The sequence below is a fragment of the Mustelus asterias genome, chromosome 9, assembly GCF_964213995.1.
Source record: "Mustelus asterias chromosome 9, sMusAst1.hap1.1, whole genome shotgun sequence".
Taxonomy (NCBI): Eukaryota; Metazoa; Chordata; class Chondrichthyes; order Carcharhiniformes; family Triakidae; genus Mustelus; species Mustelus asterias.
In genome coordinates, this window is record NC_135809.1 from 89,026,847 (window position 1) to 89,048,698 (window position 21,852).

Here is a 21,852-nt window from a genome sequence, read left to right on the forward strand (position 1 = left end):
AATAAGAGCAACAAAGAGAGAGTATGAGAAGATACTGGAAGCCAACATAAAAGGGAATCCAATTCTTCAACTGAGGTATAAATATTAAGAGTGGGAAAAGGAGGAGTAAGACTGATGAGAGATTTATGCAGGGGCAGAGGGCATACCTGAGATATTAAATTATTACTTTGCATTTGTCTTTACCAAGCATCGGAATGCCACCAAGGTCAAAGTGAGAAAAGAGGTAGTTGAACCACTGGGTTGGCTAAAATTTGATGATTAGGAGGTATTAAAAAGACTGGCAATATTTAAAGTTAAAGGTCACCGGGATTGGATCAGATGTATCTGAGTATACTGAAGGATGCAAGTCCAATCAACAGTAGCATTGGCAATGGCTAATAACAGCAGGTTCCTTTCCATCAGCAAGTTAGGATGAAGTGGGGAGGAAAATTAAACAAGGGAGCAATAAACACCAGATAATCTCTAACTTGATTTTTTGTTTCCAGAACCAAACCCCATTAGAAATCTCAATACTGTAAATAGCGACACCACCTCTATAAATCTGACATGGGATGAGCCACTTGAGTACAAGAAGAGTTACAAATACAGAGTGCAAACAGATGGGAATCCGCCTAGCAATAAAACAGTCGACACCAATTCTGCTACTGTCAGTGGCTTGCTGCCAGGACGTAAATTCAAATTTACCGTCTTCACCTTGGCAAATGGTACTGAAGGAAACTCTGTCAGCTTGGACCACTGCACTGGTAAGTGCCAAAGCCTCCAATTACTTGTCAATATGTTTGTCCTAAACTTTGTATCATCAGGGGTCTAAGACAAGTAATTATTCCAATTCTGCTCAACCATTTATACATGTACCCACATGCATGCATTCACCCAAAAAAAGTTTGTTTATAGGGGACATGAAGCACGCAAGAAGAGGCTAGCTTCATTGCATGAAAACAAGAGCAGGGAGGGTGTCCCCAACTTGGAAACACCAAGTGGTGATATATAGTTTTGTCTGCAGGAGTGGTGAGTGAAAGGAGCCCTGTGTGATACCCAGTGAGAACAGTAATATAACATTTATTAAAGATTGTTTATTGCAATAAAGAAAAGGCACGTGTACACAAACAGATTATAATGGTCTAAGACAATTACGTACAAGGCTAGTAAACATACCCATAGAGTTAAAGTAGGGATTACCCTTTTGATCCAAAGTACATTTTACAAGGTCGCAACTCTTTCAGGACTTCCCTCTTTCCAAACAGCATCCAATCCAATAGAGCTGCAAGTAAAAGCCAATTTATTGTTACCACACTTGAGAAGCTATTCTGGGGAAACATCTGAGATCTAAAATTGAGCCCCAATTCAAGAGGAGAAGCAATATTCATTTTGGTGTCAATGATATTTAGTAATTTTTCTTTGTAACATATATTTGAAGTTTATTGCAGGCATTTCTAATGTTACTACTTTGCTTTCTAACATGGTACCTTCCGTTAAATCAGAACATGGTGCTCATAAATCACAGACCTTTACCAGAGTTAATTCAGCCCATCATTCTTTATCACCCCTTAAGTAAATAAATCAAACGCTAATCCCACTGTTGTGTTTTTTTCATGATCCTTTACCTTACAAACTCACCTTGCCATTTTCTCTGCCCTCACTTCACATTTCCTGTGCTCTGAATGACCCACATCTGTATAGTGTGACCTATCACAGCCATTTCATGTTTGTGATAGTAATATTGGAAAAGCACTCACTTCTTGTCAGTCCCTCCAATTATAAGTTACTCTATTCACACATGGAAAATGGCATCCTCAGTGGACGTGTGACATGCAATAAGTTTACATAGGCAGTTTTCATTATAAATGTGGGTATAGGAATTTATATGGAAGATATAGAAATAAGGAGAGATTGTATGACTTTAAAATGGAGGCTCCATTATTTAATTCTCTCTTTTTTTGTCGTCTTCTAATTTATTATAACCTGTAATACTTTGCTTGACTTCTCCAAACTTAAGCTGTTATATGCATCCCATTGTCATTAATGCTTCTCATTCCCTAATTTTGTTATAAAGCATTCTGAATTCACATTTTTGTGACTTAATCATCATATTTTTCTCCCTCCCCTGAGCCATATCAGTAATGGCCACCGAAGCATTGAAGACATTGCCCCTAGTACTTTTCAGATGAAATCCTTCACCTATGTTACCTGGTTAGTCCCTATGTCCTAATTATCTCAACCTTGCATATTATCTACCCTCACCTTTCTGTTCTAAGACAAAATACTTTGTGCCTATTTCCTGACACTCCCAAACCTGATCTTTATGAAGTAACAAACCATTTGGAACTCTTGATTACAGCTAGAAAACAAATGTTCATTCCCCTAACTATGAAAGCCCTGAAGTTCTTTGTTTCTATTTTTAACTTCTTTCTTCAGTGCTGTGGCTTTACTTGCCATCAGCCACCTCCAAATTGTTGTATTCAGCACTGAATACTTGTTTGTAAATTCAACACACCTAGAAGACCCCTATGCTATCCCCTCTTCCTACCTCCATGGATGGTCTCACATTTTGCTTCTTCACTTCCTCATTCTGCCTATAGACTGACCGTCTCTTGTAATATGCATTCTAAGAGAGCTTCAGCCTCTCATACTGCCACAGTAACTGATTGAGCTTTTTCCCAGACTGAGAAACTGGCAGTCAGAGACACTTCCCACACTGCCCATGCACCAAACATGTATCGCATATTTTCAATTTTGTTGCTAAAATTACCAAATGTCATCTCTCAGATTAATCTTATACCAGATCGTAGATATGTTTTTTTTAACAGAAATGTATCTCATTTGTATTTGAATTGATCCATGTAGGGCATGATTCTCTGACCTCCCCTCAGCAATTTTCAGTTCGAATAAGCAAGCAGCTCGCCCCATCAAGAATCATGTTGGTCTGGTAGTTGAAATCATGTGGTTTCCTAGAAAAGGCATGCTTGTTGACGAACCAAGGAGAACTTACGACACTTTTTAAAAAAACATCTATGTCAGCTTCCAAGTGTCCAGATAATGCAATGTCCTTCCTTATTTTAAAAGAAAACATTGACCTGGAAGATATGGTTCTAACACCTTCAATACTAGATATTTTTGTGTCTTCCCTGTGGACTAGTTTAAAGTTTGTTTATTTAGCATGGAATTAGGTTAATGAATTGATTGCTGAAAATAAAGGATGTGGAAATCAATGGAAATATTTATCAAAGGCTGTGTAGTTGAGTGACTGATAGAATCCAGTGTGGAGAGGTACAGGGATCATTCTTAGCCTGGCAGCATGTTAGAAATGGAGTCCCAAAGGGTGCCTGTCTTGTGATATCTATTGTTTAACATCTTCATATGTGATTTTGGGCTCAGACTGTGGCAAAATGACAAAATTGGCTGAAAACACAAAACTCACCAATGTGTAGAGTTCAAAGCTGAGCAGGATTTGAATATACTTGGGAATTGGGCAGACCAGTGACGGGTAAAATTTAATGTAGCGAAAAGCAAAGTGCTTCACATGAGATTAAAATAGAGGAAGAGACCATTAATTAAATGGAAAAAACACGAATGGTAAATGATAGGAGTGTGGGGTTCTGATTGAAAATAAATGTAAGATATTGCAATAATGTTCAGAGACAGGATATAAAGAAAATTGAATGTTTGATTGTATTAATAGTAATAATTGAGTCAAGTAGGGAGAGAATTCTGCCATTTTAGAAATCATTGGTTTGTACGTACCTGGAACAGTGTGTGTAGTTTTGGTCACCGGAGTACAAAAATGATTTTGTAGCTGTGAGTAGAGCAACCAAAATGACTGAGAGGAAGTAAGGAGTGGATTATGAAATGGTGATTATGTCAATGTGACATGGTCTCACCATAAAAGAAGTTGGGCAATGCCACGATTGTTGTTTTGAGGATTATGAAAGGGATTGGCAAAAATGAATAATTAGCCATTTTGCTGAGTGAATGAAACTTTTAAACTAATGGTGCAACATGTGGAGTAACAAGGCTAAATAAACTCTGCCCTCCCACACCAGTCAAGGACTAAAATGGAATAAAGTCGAAATACAAAAATGTGAAAATCTGTTTTTGCCACACTCACTCAACTGAAGCGAAGCTCCATACTCACCTAACTTTTAGATTACATTGTTGCTGAATGCTGATCGTTCATTAGTAGTGCAGATATGCCTTTCCTGATTTTAATAGGCAAATACACTCGAAATTAGGATATTTAACTTCACATATAGAAAGTGTCCAGGTTAAATTCATGGCCACGACTGAGTAAACTAATCTCAGGTTAGCCAGAAGATGCAGAAACTAATCTTGGAGCACCTGGGCTAGAGAACAGGAAAAAAAATCAGCTAAACCTCCTCATCCTAGTTATCCATTGGAGATTAAGTTAGGTTTAGTTAAAATGATACCCCATGGTAAAACAGGGAGGCACATTAGCTAGGTTCACACAGGGGAGCTACTTGAGCGAGAAGCTAGAGAGTGATCAATACTCTTGAAATGGTATCTAAGCAAGTCACTGTCTTCAGGATAGAAGATGAGCAAAAGCTGGTGAGGGGAAGTCAGAACCTAAGCACAGGAAATATTGGAATGGTATGTAACAGAATTTTATTTCCCCAGCTCCTGATTTCAATTAAATTCAATTCTTCCTTGTTATATAAATGTGAGTTTTGATTCCTTGCAGATGCAGCCGCAGTTTCTTCCCTGAGATGTGAAGGAGTGGATCTGGACCCTATCCTCAATGTGACTTGGACCTGTCCAAGTGGAAATTTCACAGGTTTTCATATCGAAGCAGCAAAGTCCACAGGGAATAGTATCTTAACTGTCAACAGTTCCACATGTCCCTCAGAACAGAAATGGTTCTCACTGACCAATGTTACATTCTTCACAAATTATTCTGTGAACATCACCACTTTATCATGTGGTCAGCCCAGTGCACCGACCAGTATAGAGTGTCATTCTGGTATTGCACGTAAGTATAAACTCAGCACAATCTCTTCACAGTTAACAAACAAATGTGGCACTAGAGAGCTGGCATCAAAAGAGAATTCTTAGACAGCTTTGGCATGCATTCTGCTAAAGATATTTTTTAAACCATCACCTACCAACTTTACTTTTATTGTGAGGGTTCTAATCAGGAGTCTTCTTTCATTAAATGAAGCAAAGTTATGATGCTATTTTGAGTCATAAAATCTTACTGGAGAAAAGGAGGACATTCAACCTATTGTATGTGCCAATTGTGAATGAGTTAGTCTCACTGTTTCCCCAAAGAAGTTTCTCTTTTCAATTATGTATTGAAAGATACAATTAAATATGTTTCCACCACCCTTTGAGGCAGAGCATTCCAAATCACCATAACATGCTGTGTAAAAGAAAACTGATTTTTTTTTGCCAATTATTTTGTGTCCTCTGGGATTAATGGAAACAGTTCCTCCTTATTGATTTTAACAAAACCTTCATAATTTGGAACAAACACACACACACTAAAAGGTCAGTGGGGAACCTGTCCAAAATTCAGCCAGCTACCCCCAGCAATTGAACACTGGGATCTAAAGCTAGATTTATGGCCTTTTCTCAAAAGTCATTCAGATTAGCTGGCAGCTCTAGTTCCAGGAATTGCTCCCGGCTGGTGTAGCTGAGACTACACAAGCTGAGCAGATTGAGAAGCAGAGGTAAGTCTGGATCTGAGGTGCCATTTCATACCACTTGTCTCATTTATTCACAGGACCTCTCCATCCTCCTGGTAAATTAAGATTATCAGTTATTTCAATCACCCACAAAACAGTGAAGTTCACCATCCAGAAAGATGTATTTAATTCCAACAATGGACCACTCCAATCAATTGCTGTGATTGTCACAAAAAACCAAAGCAGTAAGTACTTCCTTTTTTGAATTGAATCATAATCATCCTTCTCCTGTGAGGATTTGGACTCGGCTAATGATCCTGGCCGTGGTCGACTTGCATCTCGTATATTATACCAGAGGTGCAAATATCTTAGTCCCTGAACTTATTTTTAAGCTTTATTTGTTGTAGAAGTGCAGGAGATAAGGATTGATGGCCAGAAATCCTAACTCCTGGGGATGGATTCATTTCTAAAAATATTGTGGGTGCCCATGACATCTGCCAAATTATCTGAATGCTTGAATCATGCAGGAATCAGGAAAATCTGAAAAACCTTGTCAAACCTTTGGCAGGTAATGTAGGTCGTTCCAGTTGAAAGTAGATTTCTTTTTTACAGGCAGCAAATTCTCTGTTTTTGATCAACAGTCTAGAGAAAGGCATTGAGGGAACTGTCTTCAGGCTCATAGGTAGTACACACTTTCTAACACCCACATCAAATCTAATGAACTGTGACTGAAGTCACTTTCAATTATGAAAGTTAGGTGAAATATTTGAGGATGTCTCCTCAGACACTGTGATTGGCTGGAACTTGTTTGACAAGCTTTTAGAGTTGGTAAACAATTTCCCCGAATTTTATTTCTCCCTGCCCCCTCCCAAGATTGGCCTCCTAGTGCATTGTGTGACTGGTTGTTGGGAAGATGTAGCAGGATGAGTGTTTATGAGTGAAGAAGTTAAAGCATACTTGGACAGGTGTGATGAACCATCTGGTCCTTTTCTGGCCATCCTCTTTCCATTTTTACAAGCATACCAGCTTGGCTGAATAGCACCTTTTTAAAATGATACAATGCAGGAGGAATGACCTGGGTAACTCTTTGTCATTCAATCGATAGTATTAAAGATCAGGCTACGAGCTGGAGCTTTCTCAAACTACTGCTGAAACACAGCAATAGCAAGAGTTTTGTATGACTTTCTCAGCACATTTTCATCTTTTACAACTTGTTGTGTATTAATGTTTAAGATTTGTCATTACAATGCTGCTGTAAAAACCCTTCCGATTGGGTACATCAAAGTTGATTTTGTGAGCTTCCACTGATAGTGAGGAATATTGCTGACCAGGAAAGCGAGACCAGAATCAGGTGTTCGGACCAACATGTCTAATTCACATATTGCACGTGAAAGAAAAAAGCCAGCACTTACTGCCCATTTCTAATTGAAAAAGTCATTACTATGCAGATTTGACGTACATAAAACCTATGGTGAGCAGAATGCTACTTACTTTGGGTGAAGTTGAAGGTAGAAAATAATTCCTTGATACAGGGAAGGACAAGGCCCAGTGTGTTCACTATTTTCCTGTGGAAAACAGACTTAAACTTGATTGAACACAGAACTACTAGGGTTCCAAAGGGAACAGGGCATAGTCGATTGTAGAATCAAAGAATGGTTACAGCACAGAAGGAGGCTATTTGACCTATCATTTCTGTGCTAGCCCTCTGACACAATTCATTTCATGCCACTCCCCCAACTTCTCATCATAGTCTTCCAATTTGTTTCCTTTTCAGATAATGACCCAATTCCTCTTGAATGTCTCGATTGAACATGCTTCTATCACACATTCAGAAAGTGCATTCCAGATCCTACTACTCACTGTGTGAAAATGTTTTTCCTCATGTTGCCATTGCTTCTTTTGCCAACTACATTAAATCTATGCACTCTAGTTCTTGATGATTCCACCGGCGGGAATAGTTTCTCCCTATCTACTCTGTCCCTCATGATTTTGAACACCTCTATCTAATAACCTTCTCTTCAAGGAGAAAAGTCCCAACTTTTCCAATTTCAGTACGCAACTAAAGTTCCTCATCCTTAGAATCATTCTTATGAATCATTTCTGCTCTCTTTCTAATGCCTCATATTTTACCTGAAGTATGGTGCCCTGGATGAGATACCCCTGCTGAGGCTGAACCAGCGTTTTATACAGATTTAACTATGTTCTTTGCTTTTGTACTCTGTATCCCTATTTATAAAGCCCAGGATGATTTATGTTTTATTAACTGCTCTCTCGATCTATCCTGCCACCTTTAATGATATGTGCACATATACACCAAGGTCTCTCTGCTAGTGCATCCCCTTGAGAATTGTGCCCTTTATTTTATATTGTCTCTCTGCAAACTGCCTATCAAAATGAATAACTTCAGTTCTCTGCATTAACTTTCATATGCCCACTTATCCACCCATTCCACCAAATGTCTATATCCTTTTGAAATTCTACACTATCCTCTTCACAGTTCACAATAGTTTTAAGTTTCATGTCATCCACAAATTTTGAAATTGTGTCCGAGACACCATTGTCTAGGTCATTAACATAATGAAGACCAAGGTATGAAAGTGGAAACACTGACTCATGGGGAACTCCACTATAAACATTCCTCCAGTCCGCAAAACAACCATTCACCATTACTTATTGTTTCCTCTCGCTCAGCCAATTTGCTATCTATATTGTTATACCTTCACTGTCTAAAAACTACCTTCTTTAAAGGTACCATTATACTTCCAGTTTTGCCTGCTAATCTATGCTTCCAATTTATCTGGGCCGGATCCATTCTTATCCTATTGAAGTTGGTTTTCTCCCATTTAATTATTCTTAGTCTAGATTGCTCCTTGTCCTTTTCCATAACCAAACTAAATCTTATGATGCTATGATCATGTCCTCTAGATGGTTCCCTACTGATACATGATCCACTTCGCCCCACCTCATTCCCAAAAAACCGATCCAGCAATGTCTCCTCTTTGTTGGACTGAGAAAATAATTGCTGTAGAAGATTCTACTGAACACACTCTAGAAACTCTTGGCCATCTCTGCCTTTTATATTGCCACTACTTTCAAAGTCTATATTCGGATAATTATAAAGTCCTCCTTTATAATTCCTCTACAATTCTTGCACTTTTCTGTAAATTCCTTGCAGATTTGTCACACTACATCTTTCTATAGACTACACTGAGCAAGGGTTTGGTCCTTTCGCTTCATCCAATTAAAATGAGGTGCTCTCAGGGGACTCCTGCACTTCCTGCTTATTTTGTCTTTACTGCATGGTGGTCAATTATTCCCTTTATCCCTACACACTGTTTAGTTCCAGGGTAACCAAATCTATAACCAGGCGTTCCACAAAGCTTGCAACCTTATGGCTGCACCATAGTGGCAACAGCTGCTGCTCAGCTTTGAGTTGCTACAGCTAATTACACTTCGTGCATATATGATTATCCAGAGCATAATAACTATTCTAGGTACTCGCATGGAATTAGATGTTTGCTTGGTCTGAGCTGCCCTGCCATTCCTCTATCTGTTGGATAATAAAACTTTTTTAAAAAGCTCCTCGCCTACTTCTCTTCTCCCATTGTCACTTAAATATAAAAAGGTTAATTAAAATATCTTAACCTTATTATCAAAAATTGACATTTTTAATGTAACCATCTACATGGCATTGAGCCTGATCACTATGTCCTGACAGGTGCAGCATATGATTATCATCTGAGGAGGATGCTCTGTAGTGCCAAAGAATGCAGGGTGGCACAGTGGTTAGCACTGCTGTCTCCTAGGAACAGGCACCTGGGTTCGATTCCCAGCTTGGGTCACTGTCTGGGCAGAGTCTGCACGTTCTCCTCGTGTCTGCGTGGGTTTCTCCCAGGTGCTCTGGTGTCCTCCCACAGTCCAAAAGAAGTGCTTTTTAGGTGCATTGGCCATGCTAAATTCTCCCTCTGTGTACCCGAACAGGCACCGGAGTGTGGCGACTAGGGAATTTTCACAGTAACTTCATTGCAGTGTTAATGTAAGCCTACTGGTGATACTAATAAACTTTAAACTTTGCACCTGTCTTGTACAACAGCAGATGCACATTGCCAACCATCAAACAGGGCAGTTGGGCTCTACACTGCTCCATCTCTTGCCGTTAAATTTTGTTTTCCATCTCTATATTGGGATTTGCTTTCTTCTTCTTCCTCAACTATGCAAAGACTCCCAAATATCCATTTCCTAAATGCTGAAGCAATATGCACCCACTTAGCTTTCAGTGATCTTTTAAGTTTAAATTGCAGGACAGATTGTCCATCCTTCATTAAACAGATGATGAAAACTGTAGGGAGCTTGGCTGATCAAAATGAACTTTCCTCGTTAAATAGTGCAGTTAGCTCAATATATTGTTTGTTATGGGTTACATTTGGTTTGTCATTTTGGCACTAGAGTAGCATAGCAGAGATTGAGAGTTCCAGTTCCACCACATTACAAAATGAAATTATGTAACAATCTGGTGAACTATGAGCTTATATCAGAAAAATAATCATAAGAGTTGATTGTCATAAAATTAGGACACTAAAGTTCTTCCAGGAAGGAAACCTAGCACCTCATCTGATCTGGCCAACGTGAATCTCCAATCTTACTTTAAGTCACTTTAAGGCTTGCAATGTTCTCAGGACACCTAAACGTATGTGTTAAATGGTGTTGCCCATATTACATTCCAAGAGCAGCTTTAAAAAAAGGTTGATCCCAGCAGCTGGCCACCTTGTCTTGGTTTTCCCTCATCTCATAAAATCAACGCTCTCACACCAACATCAAAAGCATTCCTTTGTTACAGATCATTTCCAGTACATTTAGAGGCAAAATAAAGCTCCCTCCAGTGAAAATCAGCAACATCTTTCAGCTCCAAGCTGTATTGGAGTTGGTGTGGCAACATATAGCTTCTGCGCAAGATTGCCTTAATTCATCATCAATTGATGATATACTCAGGAATGCACAAAGTAAGTCCACATAATCAGAATATGGAGGAGGCTTTCACCTTGAAATGGATTTTTGCCTTGCTCCAGTTTACAGTCACTGCATCATCCCAATGGTAAGAAGTTTAACAACACCAGGTTAAAGTCCAACAGGTTTATTTGGTAGCAAATGCCACTAGCTTTCGGAGCGCTGCCCCTTCGTCAGGTGAGTGGGAGATCTGCTCACAAACAGGGCATATAAAGACACAAACTCAATTTACAGAATAATGATTGGAATGCAGTGTTTACAGATAATCAAGTCTTAAAGGTACAAACAATGTGAGTGGAGAGAGCATTGAGCACAGGTTAAAGAGATGAGTATTGTCTCCAGACAGGACAGCCAGTGAGATTCTGCAAGTCCAGGCAAGCTGTGGGGGTTACAGATAGTGTGACATGAACCCAAGATCCCGGTTGAGGCCATCCTCATGTGTGCGGAACTTGGCTATCAGTTTCTGCTCAGTGACTCTGCGCTGTCATGTGCCGTGAAGGCCGCCTTGGAGAATGCTTACACGAAGATCAGAGGCCGAATGCCCGTGACCGCTGAAGTGCTCCCCAACAGGAAGAGAACAGTCTTGCCTGGTGATTGTCGAGCGGTGTTCATTCATCCGTTGTCGTAGCGTCTGCATGGTTTCCCCCAGTCCAACGCCAGCATCTCCACATCATCCCAATGGCCCAGCATCTTCACTTTTTTAAAGAGAATAAATAAAAGAATTGTTCAGAAATCTATGGTGGTAATTGCTGTAATAACACTGGGCCACATCATGCTGTCATACATGAGTTATTCTAATTTTAAAAGTATGTACATAGCTTTCTGACTCCTTTCCCTCCCACGCACTTTTGAGGACTATGACTATTTAAAATGCTCCTCCTACATTTTAAAGATTTTGGAAAATACAACTTTATTTTTGGTCCTTGTCCTTTCAGCTATACCCAAATATTGTTTTGGAGTTTTCAACTGTACTAGTGGTGCTTTTGCTACCCAGTGGTAACTATCCAAAATGGCAGACTTCAAGTTAGGGATGAAGATTATAAGGTGGGATTTTCCAGCCGCACTCACTTCAAAACGGGAAAATCCTGCCCAAGGTCAACGGATCTTTCCATAGTCCACCCACTGCGATTTCCATGGTGGGCAGAACGGGAAAATTTACCTCTATGATCAAATAGGCTTGTGCAACGTTGAGACTCTTGAGCTGTTGGAACCATAAAAATTTAGAGTGAAGAAACTGGTCAAGCTGATGTGATTTTGTTTTTCTTTTTCAGGAATGACATGTTTTACCTTTTGATTTAAGCAAATGAAATGGAAAAGCTTAGAAGTTTTTAAATGATTCAATGACGTAATATTTATGAGTATATGGTCTGTGAAAGGATTGAATCGATGAGTTGAGCAGTCTTGTCTCATTCCACACTTCTGTTAAAATTTCTTTTCATTTCTACCACAGGTACTGCTCCTGATGCGAAAGCTCTTGGAACAGCTTTTGGTACTGCTGTATCTACCTATGTGACCTATGTCATAGATCTTAGAAGTATAACTCTAAATACCAGAGGAGAAGCTCTGGCAGCTCCTTTATCTGTCAACATAGGGAATAACAGCAAAATTCATGGATATGTCAATCAAGAGTTGACTCCTTTAACCTCATACCGGTAAGTTATGTGATTATACATTTTAATAAAGGGCTGGAAAGGAACAGTGCCAAGTGGTAATTGTGTCACAACTATGAAATTCTCTTGCCAGATCACTCCTTTCAGAGAGCATTATTCCTCTTTCCACCCCTTTAGGAAGGTATGCAATACAATGTGAGGATGTGACCAGGAGAGTGGACAAGGGTCAACCAGTGGAAGTTGTGTATCTGGACTTTCAAAAAGTTTTTGACAAGGTTCCACACAAGAGAATAGTGAGCAAAATTAAAGCTCAGGGAATTGAATGCAATGTCTCCAAATTTGCAGATGACACCAAACTGAGTGGCAGCATATACTGTGAGGAGGATGCTAAGAGGCTGCAGGGTGACTTGGCTATGCTGACTGAGTGGGCAAATACTTGACAAATGCAATATAATGTGGATAAATGTGAGGTTCTCCACTTTGGTGGCAAAAACAGCAAGGAAGATCATTATCTGAATTGTGGCAGTTTAGGAAAAGGGGAAGTGCATCGTGACCTGGGTGTCATGGTGGAACAGTTGCTGAAGGTTAGCATGCAGGATCAGCAGGTGGTGAGAAAAGCTAATGGCATGCTAGCCTTCATAGCAAGAGGATTTGAGTACGGGAATAGGGACATCTTGTTGCCATTATACAGGGCCTTGACGAGGCCACACCTTGAGTAGTGCATGCAGTTTTGATCTCCTAGTCTGAGGAAGGACATTCTTGCTATTGAGGGAGTCCAGCAAAGGTTCACCAGATTAATTCCCAGAATGGCAGGACTGACATATGAAGAGAGACTGGATTGACTGGGCTTATACTCACTAGAATTTAGAAGAATGAGAGGGGATCTCATAGAAACATATAAAATCCTGATAGGACTGGACAGGCTAGATGCAGGAGGAATGTTCCTGATGTTGGGGAAGTCCAGAACTAGGGTCACAGTCTAAGAATAAGGGGTAAACCATTCGGGATTGAGATGAGGAAGAACTTCTTCACTCAGAGAGTTGTGAACCTGTGGAATTCTCTATCACCTAAAGCAGTTGGGGCCAGTGCATTAGATATGCTCAAGAGGGAGCTGGACGTGTCCTTGCAGCTAAAGGGATCAAGGGATATGGAGAGAAAGTGGGAGTGGGATACTGAAAGTGCATGATCAACCATGATCAAATTGAATGGTGGTGCAGGTCCGTAGGGCCAAATGGCCTTCTCTTGCACCTATTTTATATATTTCTATAATTTTCTTTCCCACTCAGCACATTGTGCAAACACAGCAAAACAAATTAGATGCTAGATTGTTGATTATCCAATCCCTGGGAAGCACAGTTAAATGAATGAGAAAAGGGGGAATAATGTCTTGTTGCAGTGTGTTCTGCAACAAGAGCTAGGAGACTGACGCCGTTTCTCTTTTTTGATAAGTCGATATTTTGCTCTCCCCTGTTTCTTTAATGTCCTACATCAGAGGTCAGCACGTAATTCTTAACACACTTTGAAAATTACATTGTAAAACTGATTGTAATATAATAATTCCTCACTTATTATTGTGGTTGCATTACTGAAAAGTGGCAAATTAATGAAACGACGAAACAAATCAGATTTTCCCATCACAACTAATGTAAAAGCTGTCATTAGATTCTGTCAGCACCTTGCTCAAGTGAAAAAAGCACTTAATGGTCCAAATCTTCCGGTCAGCAATGCTGGGGACGTTGCCACTGTCCTCAAGGTTCTCTGGGTCCTACTGCCCACTTTCAGCTGGGACTTCCAATCCTGGCTGCAGCTCAAAAGGGCAAGTCCAGCGAATGCAGGAGAGACCAGGGGAGCAAAAGATGCCCCCTTTTTACAACTGTAGCTGCTGTATTGAGATAAGTTTTTAAGGCTTTGAATGAGTGGGTGGGTAGTTGGGTTTGGAGAAGTCAGAGGTGTCAGTGGGTTGGGTTGGGTGGGTAGTTAAGTAGTGGGATCAGGTCAGGGGTGGTCGGGTTGTGGGAATGATTGCAGGGAGTCAGTTTTAGTGCTTAGTTCAGTTGTACTGAGTAATCATTAAGTTAGACCAGATGTTAACCAGTGTAACATTTCCAGGTTAAATATGCAGGTAAGTCCCACGTATCTGGACAAAGTCTCTGATGCTGAGTGAGCTTAGTGCTGGAGACATTCACATAAGATCTCGGAGAGTGCAAATAAACCAATTAGAAGGTTAAGCTTCCTGGGCAATTACAGCGCATATGCTCATGTCCAGATTTCGCTACTTAGGACATCAGAGGACCTGCACTAATATAACATTATATCCTGTGCATTCCTAAATTCCTAGATTTGCAAATGAAATGGCTTTTAAAATAAAATAAATTTTTAAAAGAAATATGGTAACTTTGTCGATTTGAATTCCATTTACTGGCTCACTCCGCCATTTGCCAATTTGCGCTCTCTCCTGTTCGCTGACCCGTACTCTCTTGCCCACTGACTCACTCCCTCTCTCCTGCTCGCTGATTCATTACCTTTCGCTCCTGATCACAGGCTTACACTGACTCTTGCTCTTTCTCTCTACCTTCTGGCCAACTTGCATACTCTTGCCCTTTACTGCTCATTGACTTGCAATCTCTCTCTTTCCGCTCACTAATTCACCCCTTCCCTCTCCCACTTGCTACCTTGTGCTCTCTATCTCTCACTCCTACTGCCCAACTCGCTTGCTCTTGCAATCTCCCTGCACCGACAGCCTCTCGCCCAGGCTGATTTGACCTCTTTGCCCAAACTATGCACCCTCTCCCCTTGTGCCAACACACCCTCTTCCCCAGGCTGATTCACCATCTCCCCCATGCCGATACATCATCTCCCCCTGCACCAACACACCCTCTCCCCCATTACTGACATACCCCCTCCCCTCACACTGTCATGCCCAACCCCCAATACTGACACGCCTTCTCCCCAACACCAACACACCCTCCCCCACCACCCACCAACACACCCCCTCCGTCCAGCAGCAACACGTCCCCCCCAACACTGACACACCTTCTCCCCAACACCAACACATCCTCTCTCTCCAACAGCAACACACCCCGCAACACTGACACGCCTCCCCCCACATCGACACGCCTTCTTCCCGCTCCCCCCCCCGCCCCCGCCAACACAAACACAACCTCCCCTCCAACACCAACATGTCCTTTTGTTGCAGAGTTGAGTAGAATGTTAGAATTTGGTGTTTGTAAAATAATATAAAAACTGTAAAAATGCTAAGAGGTGAAAGTATTGCATGGTCCTTTTAAAACGTGGTGTTTTATCTGTGCTTAGAAAGTTTTTAAAAAATGCAAGGACAGATAGAGTGCCCAAAGTGAAATATTTGTATCCGAGGACCAGGCAGCAGTGTTACCAAAACAACAAACAGGCTTTTTAATTTCTTTGAATTCAGCCAATCAGTTTAAATCAGGCACTTGGATACCAGCAACCTGTTGGATTAAAATTTGATGGTTTTGGCAACCTGGGACCAATCCTATTGTAGGGGATGTTGATAGGTCATCACAGGTATAAAAGAAGAAGACAGTTGGACAATAAGCAGAGAGAGCAACTGCCAGCATAACAACCTCATCCATGTCTTAGATAAAGCTCCATCTTGATAGTGAAGGTACCAACGAAGACAGAAGTTCCAGACAGAAGAATCAACAGAGAAAGCCCAAAATATTCCGTAAGATGCCAAAACTGGCTGTAATTCAGAGAGTGACTGAAATTCTATTTCTTACTAAGTGGGAATTGTATTTATCTAAACAGCATTCCATTGGAATCGTGTTTTCTTTGGTTTGCTAATAGTTTAGTTAACTTGTTCTCTGTTAGTTAAATCAAATTGTTACTTGTTGACTTTAGAGAGCGTAAGGTAGTTACTTTGATTTAACCACTAAAAGTTGCTGCAGCGCAGATCGTACCACTTCACACTCATTTTTACAGATTATGAGGCGAGGTATTCCTCTTTGAGTGGTTAAGTGTTAGTTCTCAGAGCAGGGATCCACCGCTTCTTCATAACACTTTTCCCCCCCACACCAACACGTCCTCTCCCCTCATGCCAATTCACTGTTGCAAAATTGTGCCGTCAGATCACATGAAAAAACACTAAAGCAAAGTCCTACACTATGGGCAGGATATTCCAGCCACGCTTGCTCCGAAACTGAAAAATCCCACCCGAGGTCAACAGATCTTGCCATGGTCCGCCCCTCGCCTTCTATGATGGACAGTGGACGGAACGGGAAAATTCGCCCAATGTGTGCGTACAGGTCCCATTATATCCAAGACAAATGAGGCAACTTAAAAACAGGGACTTACTGTACTCTATTTCTGCTCTACTCCGCAAATCCATAGCTTGGGAATGGATTCATTTATGTTCCTTTTTGGCCAGATTGTTTCAGTGTGGATTTACAAAAAGAGTCTTGTTTGGGCTGTTGTTTTGTACCTCATCTGTTTAATGGCTGCCCAGCAAATATCACTGATGGTTAGATATTTTTGCAAGGAGTAATATCGTGTGATATTTTACCCTTTTTGGTTTATCCATAAGTGTAAAAGAGGCTCATTCATCACTGTCCGAATGTATTATTTGCTCCAACAACACACTTTCTAGTCAAACAGGCTAATCAGGACATACGGGAGTCCATGTTATTGACTAGGAGCTAAATATTTTTCAAGCTGCCAATCAACAATAAATTTTCCTATAAATGTCAATACCATAAGCAATTACAGTAAAGAACAGAATGACTCCATTGGTCCTTAAGAAGAGCCATGGTTCCTCCTCCTACTTGTTGTACAATCCCTAAGCATATTTACAAATTCAATTCCAATTAAGAAATTTGACCAATTTGATGTAAAATAGGGAGTTGTCCAAAGCTCATTTGCGTGATTAGTAAGAGCTCTCAGGGAATGTTGTTCCCTATTCTGAAGGACTGCACTGCCATTGCCTCTCTTGATTGCAAAAAACTTTTTTCTGAAAATAATTAGATTTTCAGCTGACAATATTCCAAATGAGCATCTTTCACACAACATATTGCAGTGTCTTCATTAATGTTCTCTACTTTCTGCTCTCTTTCAGATTTAGCTTGGCTGGATTTACAAAAGTAAAATTTAATGGAGACAAAATCAGCTCAAGTGAATCGATCTATTCCATCTATGATTATTCTGAGGCGATTGTAATGCAACAAAATCCAGGTTTGTTTTAAAAGCCTGTTTATATGATTTCTAGTTCAATTCTCGTCACTTTGTACTTTTTACTGTACCTATTTGTTTCTTGTCATTCTGTCTTTACCTTTTTGTGTCTCAAACACCATCACACCTTCCCCCAGTCCCCAAAGATTCCCCACTCCCTACCCCAGAATGCCTCCCCTTGCTGATCGGCGAGAGCGCACACCTTGTTCTGAAGGCCTATTTTATCTACTGCAATAATGCAACAGTAGTTTAATTTTTCATGCTTTTGACTTTGCTTGTGAAGATTTCCAATTGGACTCGAACTTATTTTTTGGTTTGGCTGATGCCCACTGCAGACTGCATTATGACTTGCTGCATGGAGAGTTCATGCAGCCAGTGATTTTCATCCCATTAGTCCAATCTAAATGTTAACCCAGCTTTCAGGGTTGGCTGGAGCACCAATTTCAGCTGGTTCACTATTTTCTGATGTTTATCATTAAAAAGCTGCTGGAACTCTCCCACCTCGCCCGCTTAGGAATCAGAGCGGGCGAGGGTCCGACAATGGAAATCTCATTGACTTCGGGTGGGAATTTCCGATATCGCTCGAACAAGGCCATAAAATCCTGCCCATAATGTCCCTTGATAAAATCATATAATTCGGTGAAGAGGAGAAATAAATGGAGAGATTGATTTTATTTTCTCTTCAGTTACGAAACATGGGGTAAAATATGAATCCCAAATCTATCACCCCAGATTATAATGTTCTAGCCATAACTCGCATTGATTTTCGAGGAAGGAAGAAATGCATTCTTTTTGCGGCTCTCGTGCTGGCCTGCAAGGATTGTTAATGCCTGTTGGTGTCTATTCCAGATGTTATTGTTGGAGCTGTCGTTGGCACTATCCTGGGCATAATTGTAATAGTACTCCTGATGATACTGCTTTTCTGGTGGAAGAAACGGTAAGCTACACCCCTGATTGTTCATGTCCCTGCCTTTTTCAATCACATTACCCAATTTTCGAGTGACCATCATCTGCTCCTCTGCCTTGTTCAATGACACTTGAAGCTTGACTATCCCAAGAATGTGTGGAGCAGAAAAACGCCTACTCATTTAAATTTAAATTTCTAGTTGCTGATTTAATGATTCAGGAAGATTCATACATAATTATAACAGACAAAAGTTTGAAGAGAAATCTGCATTGCTTGTTGTGATACTGAGGTAAATACACCTGGATCAGTACAAACAAGGGAGTTCATTCAGTTCTTTCTTTCATGGAAACTTTCTTCCACTGCTTCTCAATACAAAATCCCCCCTGCACCATAAATAACCAAGTTTCTTTGCCTTCATAACCATACCTAAATATTAATTTCTCTCTGTATAGAAGTGCTTCTTGATGTCAGTCCTGGACTTGCCCCTTACCATTTTGTACCTATGCTCCCTTGGCCTAGACTTACGGTTTAGCCAAAAATAGTGTTTTTCCTTTGCTATCCACTTTCTCCAAGTGCTTCTTTACACCCTATGCCCCCCACCTCATCATCCATTTCAGATATTCTCTGCACTACATCCTTCCTGGTGTCTTATTGACCAGCAATGAACACCACCTAGTGATGCCCATCGACTTCAGCTCATTTTTAAGTGAACCTGCAATTAGCTATCTCACTGGCAACACTAGATAGCTGATGAAGGCAGTGGAAAAGTTGTCACTCCTTTATAGGGAGCAGCACTTGTCTGAAGTTGGGCTAGATTAGAGGAAAATATTCATTTTTAGATGGCAAATGTCAACCTTTTAAGGGAGAAGGTGAGAGAGCCAAATTCAAGCTATTCAAATTTAGATATGAGCGATATCATGGCTATTTATGCTCTGTGTCGAAGACGTAACCTCGCACGGATAATTACCAATGCAGCCACATTATTGTGGAGGATAATGAACTAAAACCTTGGACACTGGGAAATACTGAGTTGAAGTTGGGTGCTTCCCAAGGGGATACAAAGCTGATACCAGACACGTCTGATGAGAAGGTACTGTGTGATGGCTGATACTTCATTAGCCGCCATCCTGAGGCTAGACTGGGCATTTCTAATTGTGCGATACTGAATTTCAATGAGGCATTTGCACTGGAGAATTCCTTTAAAATTTTGATAATCCAAAAGAAGCATGTTTGCTTTCCATGCTAATACACCAGATGGTGCGCAGTATGAGTAGACATGAATAAGGAACGAATAATGCTGCCTAGGTGAAATGTTTCTGAATGCATCAGCAATGTTACTACAGTAACTGACTTCATTAGTAAGTGTGTAGAAGACTGTGTGCCAAAGAAGCAAATCCGTATGTTCCCCAACCAGAAACCATGGATGAACAGGGATATCCACTACTTGCTGAAGTCCCGGTCTGAGGCATTCAAGTCAGGCGACACTGATACAGGCGATACAAGAAAGCCAGATGCATAAGAACATAAGAACTAGGAACAGGAGTAGTCCATCTGGCCCCTCGAGCCTGCTCTGCCATTCAATAAGATCATGGCTGATCTTTTTGTGGTCTCAGCTCCACTTACCCCCACTTACCCCCTCGCTCACCTTAATTCCTTTACTGTTCAAAAATGTATCTATCCTTGCCTTAAAAACATTCAATGAGGTAGCATCAACTGCTTCACTGGGCAGGGAATTCCACAGATTCACAACCCTTTGTGTGAAGAAGTTCCTCCTCAACTCAGTCCTAAATCTGCTTCCCCTTATTTTGAGGCTATGCCCCCTAGTTCTAGTTTCACCTGCCAGTGGAAACAACTTCCCTGCTTCTATCTTATCTATTCCCTTCATAACCTTATATGTTTCTATAAGATCTCCCCTCATTCTTCTGAATTCCAATGAGTATAGCCCAGTCTACTCAGTCTCTCCTCATAAGCCAACCCTCTCAACTCCAGAATCAACCTAGTGAATCTCCTCTGCACCCCCTCCAGTGCCAGTATATCCTTTCTCAAGTAAGGAGACCAAAACTGTACACAGTACTCCAGGTGTGGCCTCACCAGCACTTTATACAGCTGCAACATAATCTCACTGTTTTTAAACTCCATCCCTCTAGCAATGAAGGACAAAATTCCATTTGCCTTCTTAATTACCTGCTGCACCTGCAAACCAACTCCTTGAGATTCCTGCACAAGGACACCCAGGTCCCTCTGCACAGCAGCATGCTGCAATTTTTTACCATTTAAATAATAGTCCATTTTGCTGTTATTCCTACCAAAACGGATGACCTCACATTTACCAACATTGTACTCCATCTGCCAGACCCTCACCCACTCACTTAGACTATCTATATCCCTTTGCAGACTTTCAGGGTCCTCTGCACACTTTGCTCTGCCACTCATCCTAGTGTCATCTGCGAATTTTGACACACTACACTTGGTCCCCAACTCCAAATCATCTATGTAAATCGTAAACAATTGCGGTGCCAACACTGATCCCTGAGGCACACCACTAGTCACTGATCACCAACCAGAAAAACACCCATTTACCCCCACTCTTTGCTTTCTGTTAGTTAACCAATCCTCTATCCATGCTAATGCATTACCCGTAACACTGTGCACCTTTATCTTATGCAGCAGTCTTTGGTGCGGCACCTTGTCAAATGCCTTCTGGAAATCCAGGTACACCACATCCACAGGTTCCCCATTGTCCACTGCATATGTAATGTTCTCAAAGAATTCCACCAAATGCATCAAACGTGACCTGCCCTTTATGAACCCACGCTGCGTCTTACCAATGGGACAATTTATATTCAGATGTCTCGCTATTTCTTCCTTGATAGATTCAAGCATTTTCCCTACTACAGAAGTTAAGCTAACCAGCCTATAGTTACCTGCCTTTTGTCTACCTCCTTTTTTAAACAATGGCGTCACATTTGCTGTTTTCCAATCTGCGGGAACCACCCCAGAGTCCAGCGAATTTTGGTAAATTACCACTAGTGCATTTGCTATTTATGATCTAAGGAGATCCATCAAAGATGCCAAAAGACAATACCGGACCAAGCTAGAGTCCCAGGCTAGCCACACCGACCCCCATCGACTATGGCAAGGTCTGCAAGACATCACAGGCTGCAAGATGAAGGCACGTAAAATCGCTGGCTCCTCAACGCACACCTTCCTGATGAGCTCATTCTACGTTTTGACCAAGAGGTCAGCGAGAGCATGCCCTCCACCCTGGAAGCCCTGGATGAATCTATATCTGGGGTCACCATTGCAGATGTCAGAGCAGCTTTCTTGAAGGTCAACCCATGGAAAGCAACTGGCCCGGATGGGGTACCCAGGCGTGCACTCAGATCCTGCGTGGATCAGCTGGCAGAGGTATTCACAGACATCTTAACCTCTCTTTACAACAATCTGAGGTCCCTATCTGTTTCAAGAAGACGATCATCATCCCGGTACC

The 21,852-nt window shown here is 41.1% G+C and overlaps 1 protein-coding gene across 1 annotated transcript in view; it reads left to right on the forward strand.

Annotated features, from left to right (window-relative positions):
* Positions 1-21,852, forward strand: part of ptprja (protein tyrosine phosphatase receptor type Ja) — a 213,824-nt gene that overhangs the window by 149,922 nt on the left and 42,050 nt on the right. The window contains exons 11-16 of the mRNA XM_078220483.1: positions 486-743; positions 4,697-4,984; positions 5,738-5,884; positions 12,094-12,295; positions 17,343-17,458; positions 18,305-18,392. Of these exons, the coding sequence (XP_078076609.1) occupies positions 486-743; positions 4,697-4,984; positions 5,738-5,884; positions 12,094-12,295; positions 17,343-17,458; positions 18,305-18,392 (1,099 nt within the window). The remainder of the gene's footprint in view (positions 1-485; positions 744-4,696; positions 4,985-5,737; positions 5,885-12,093; positions 12,296-17,342; positions 17,459-18,304; positions 18,393-21,852) is intronic.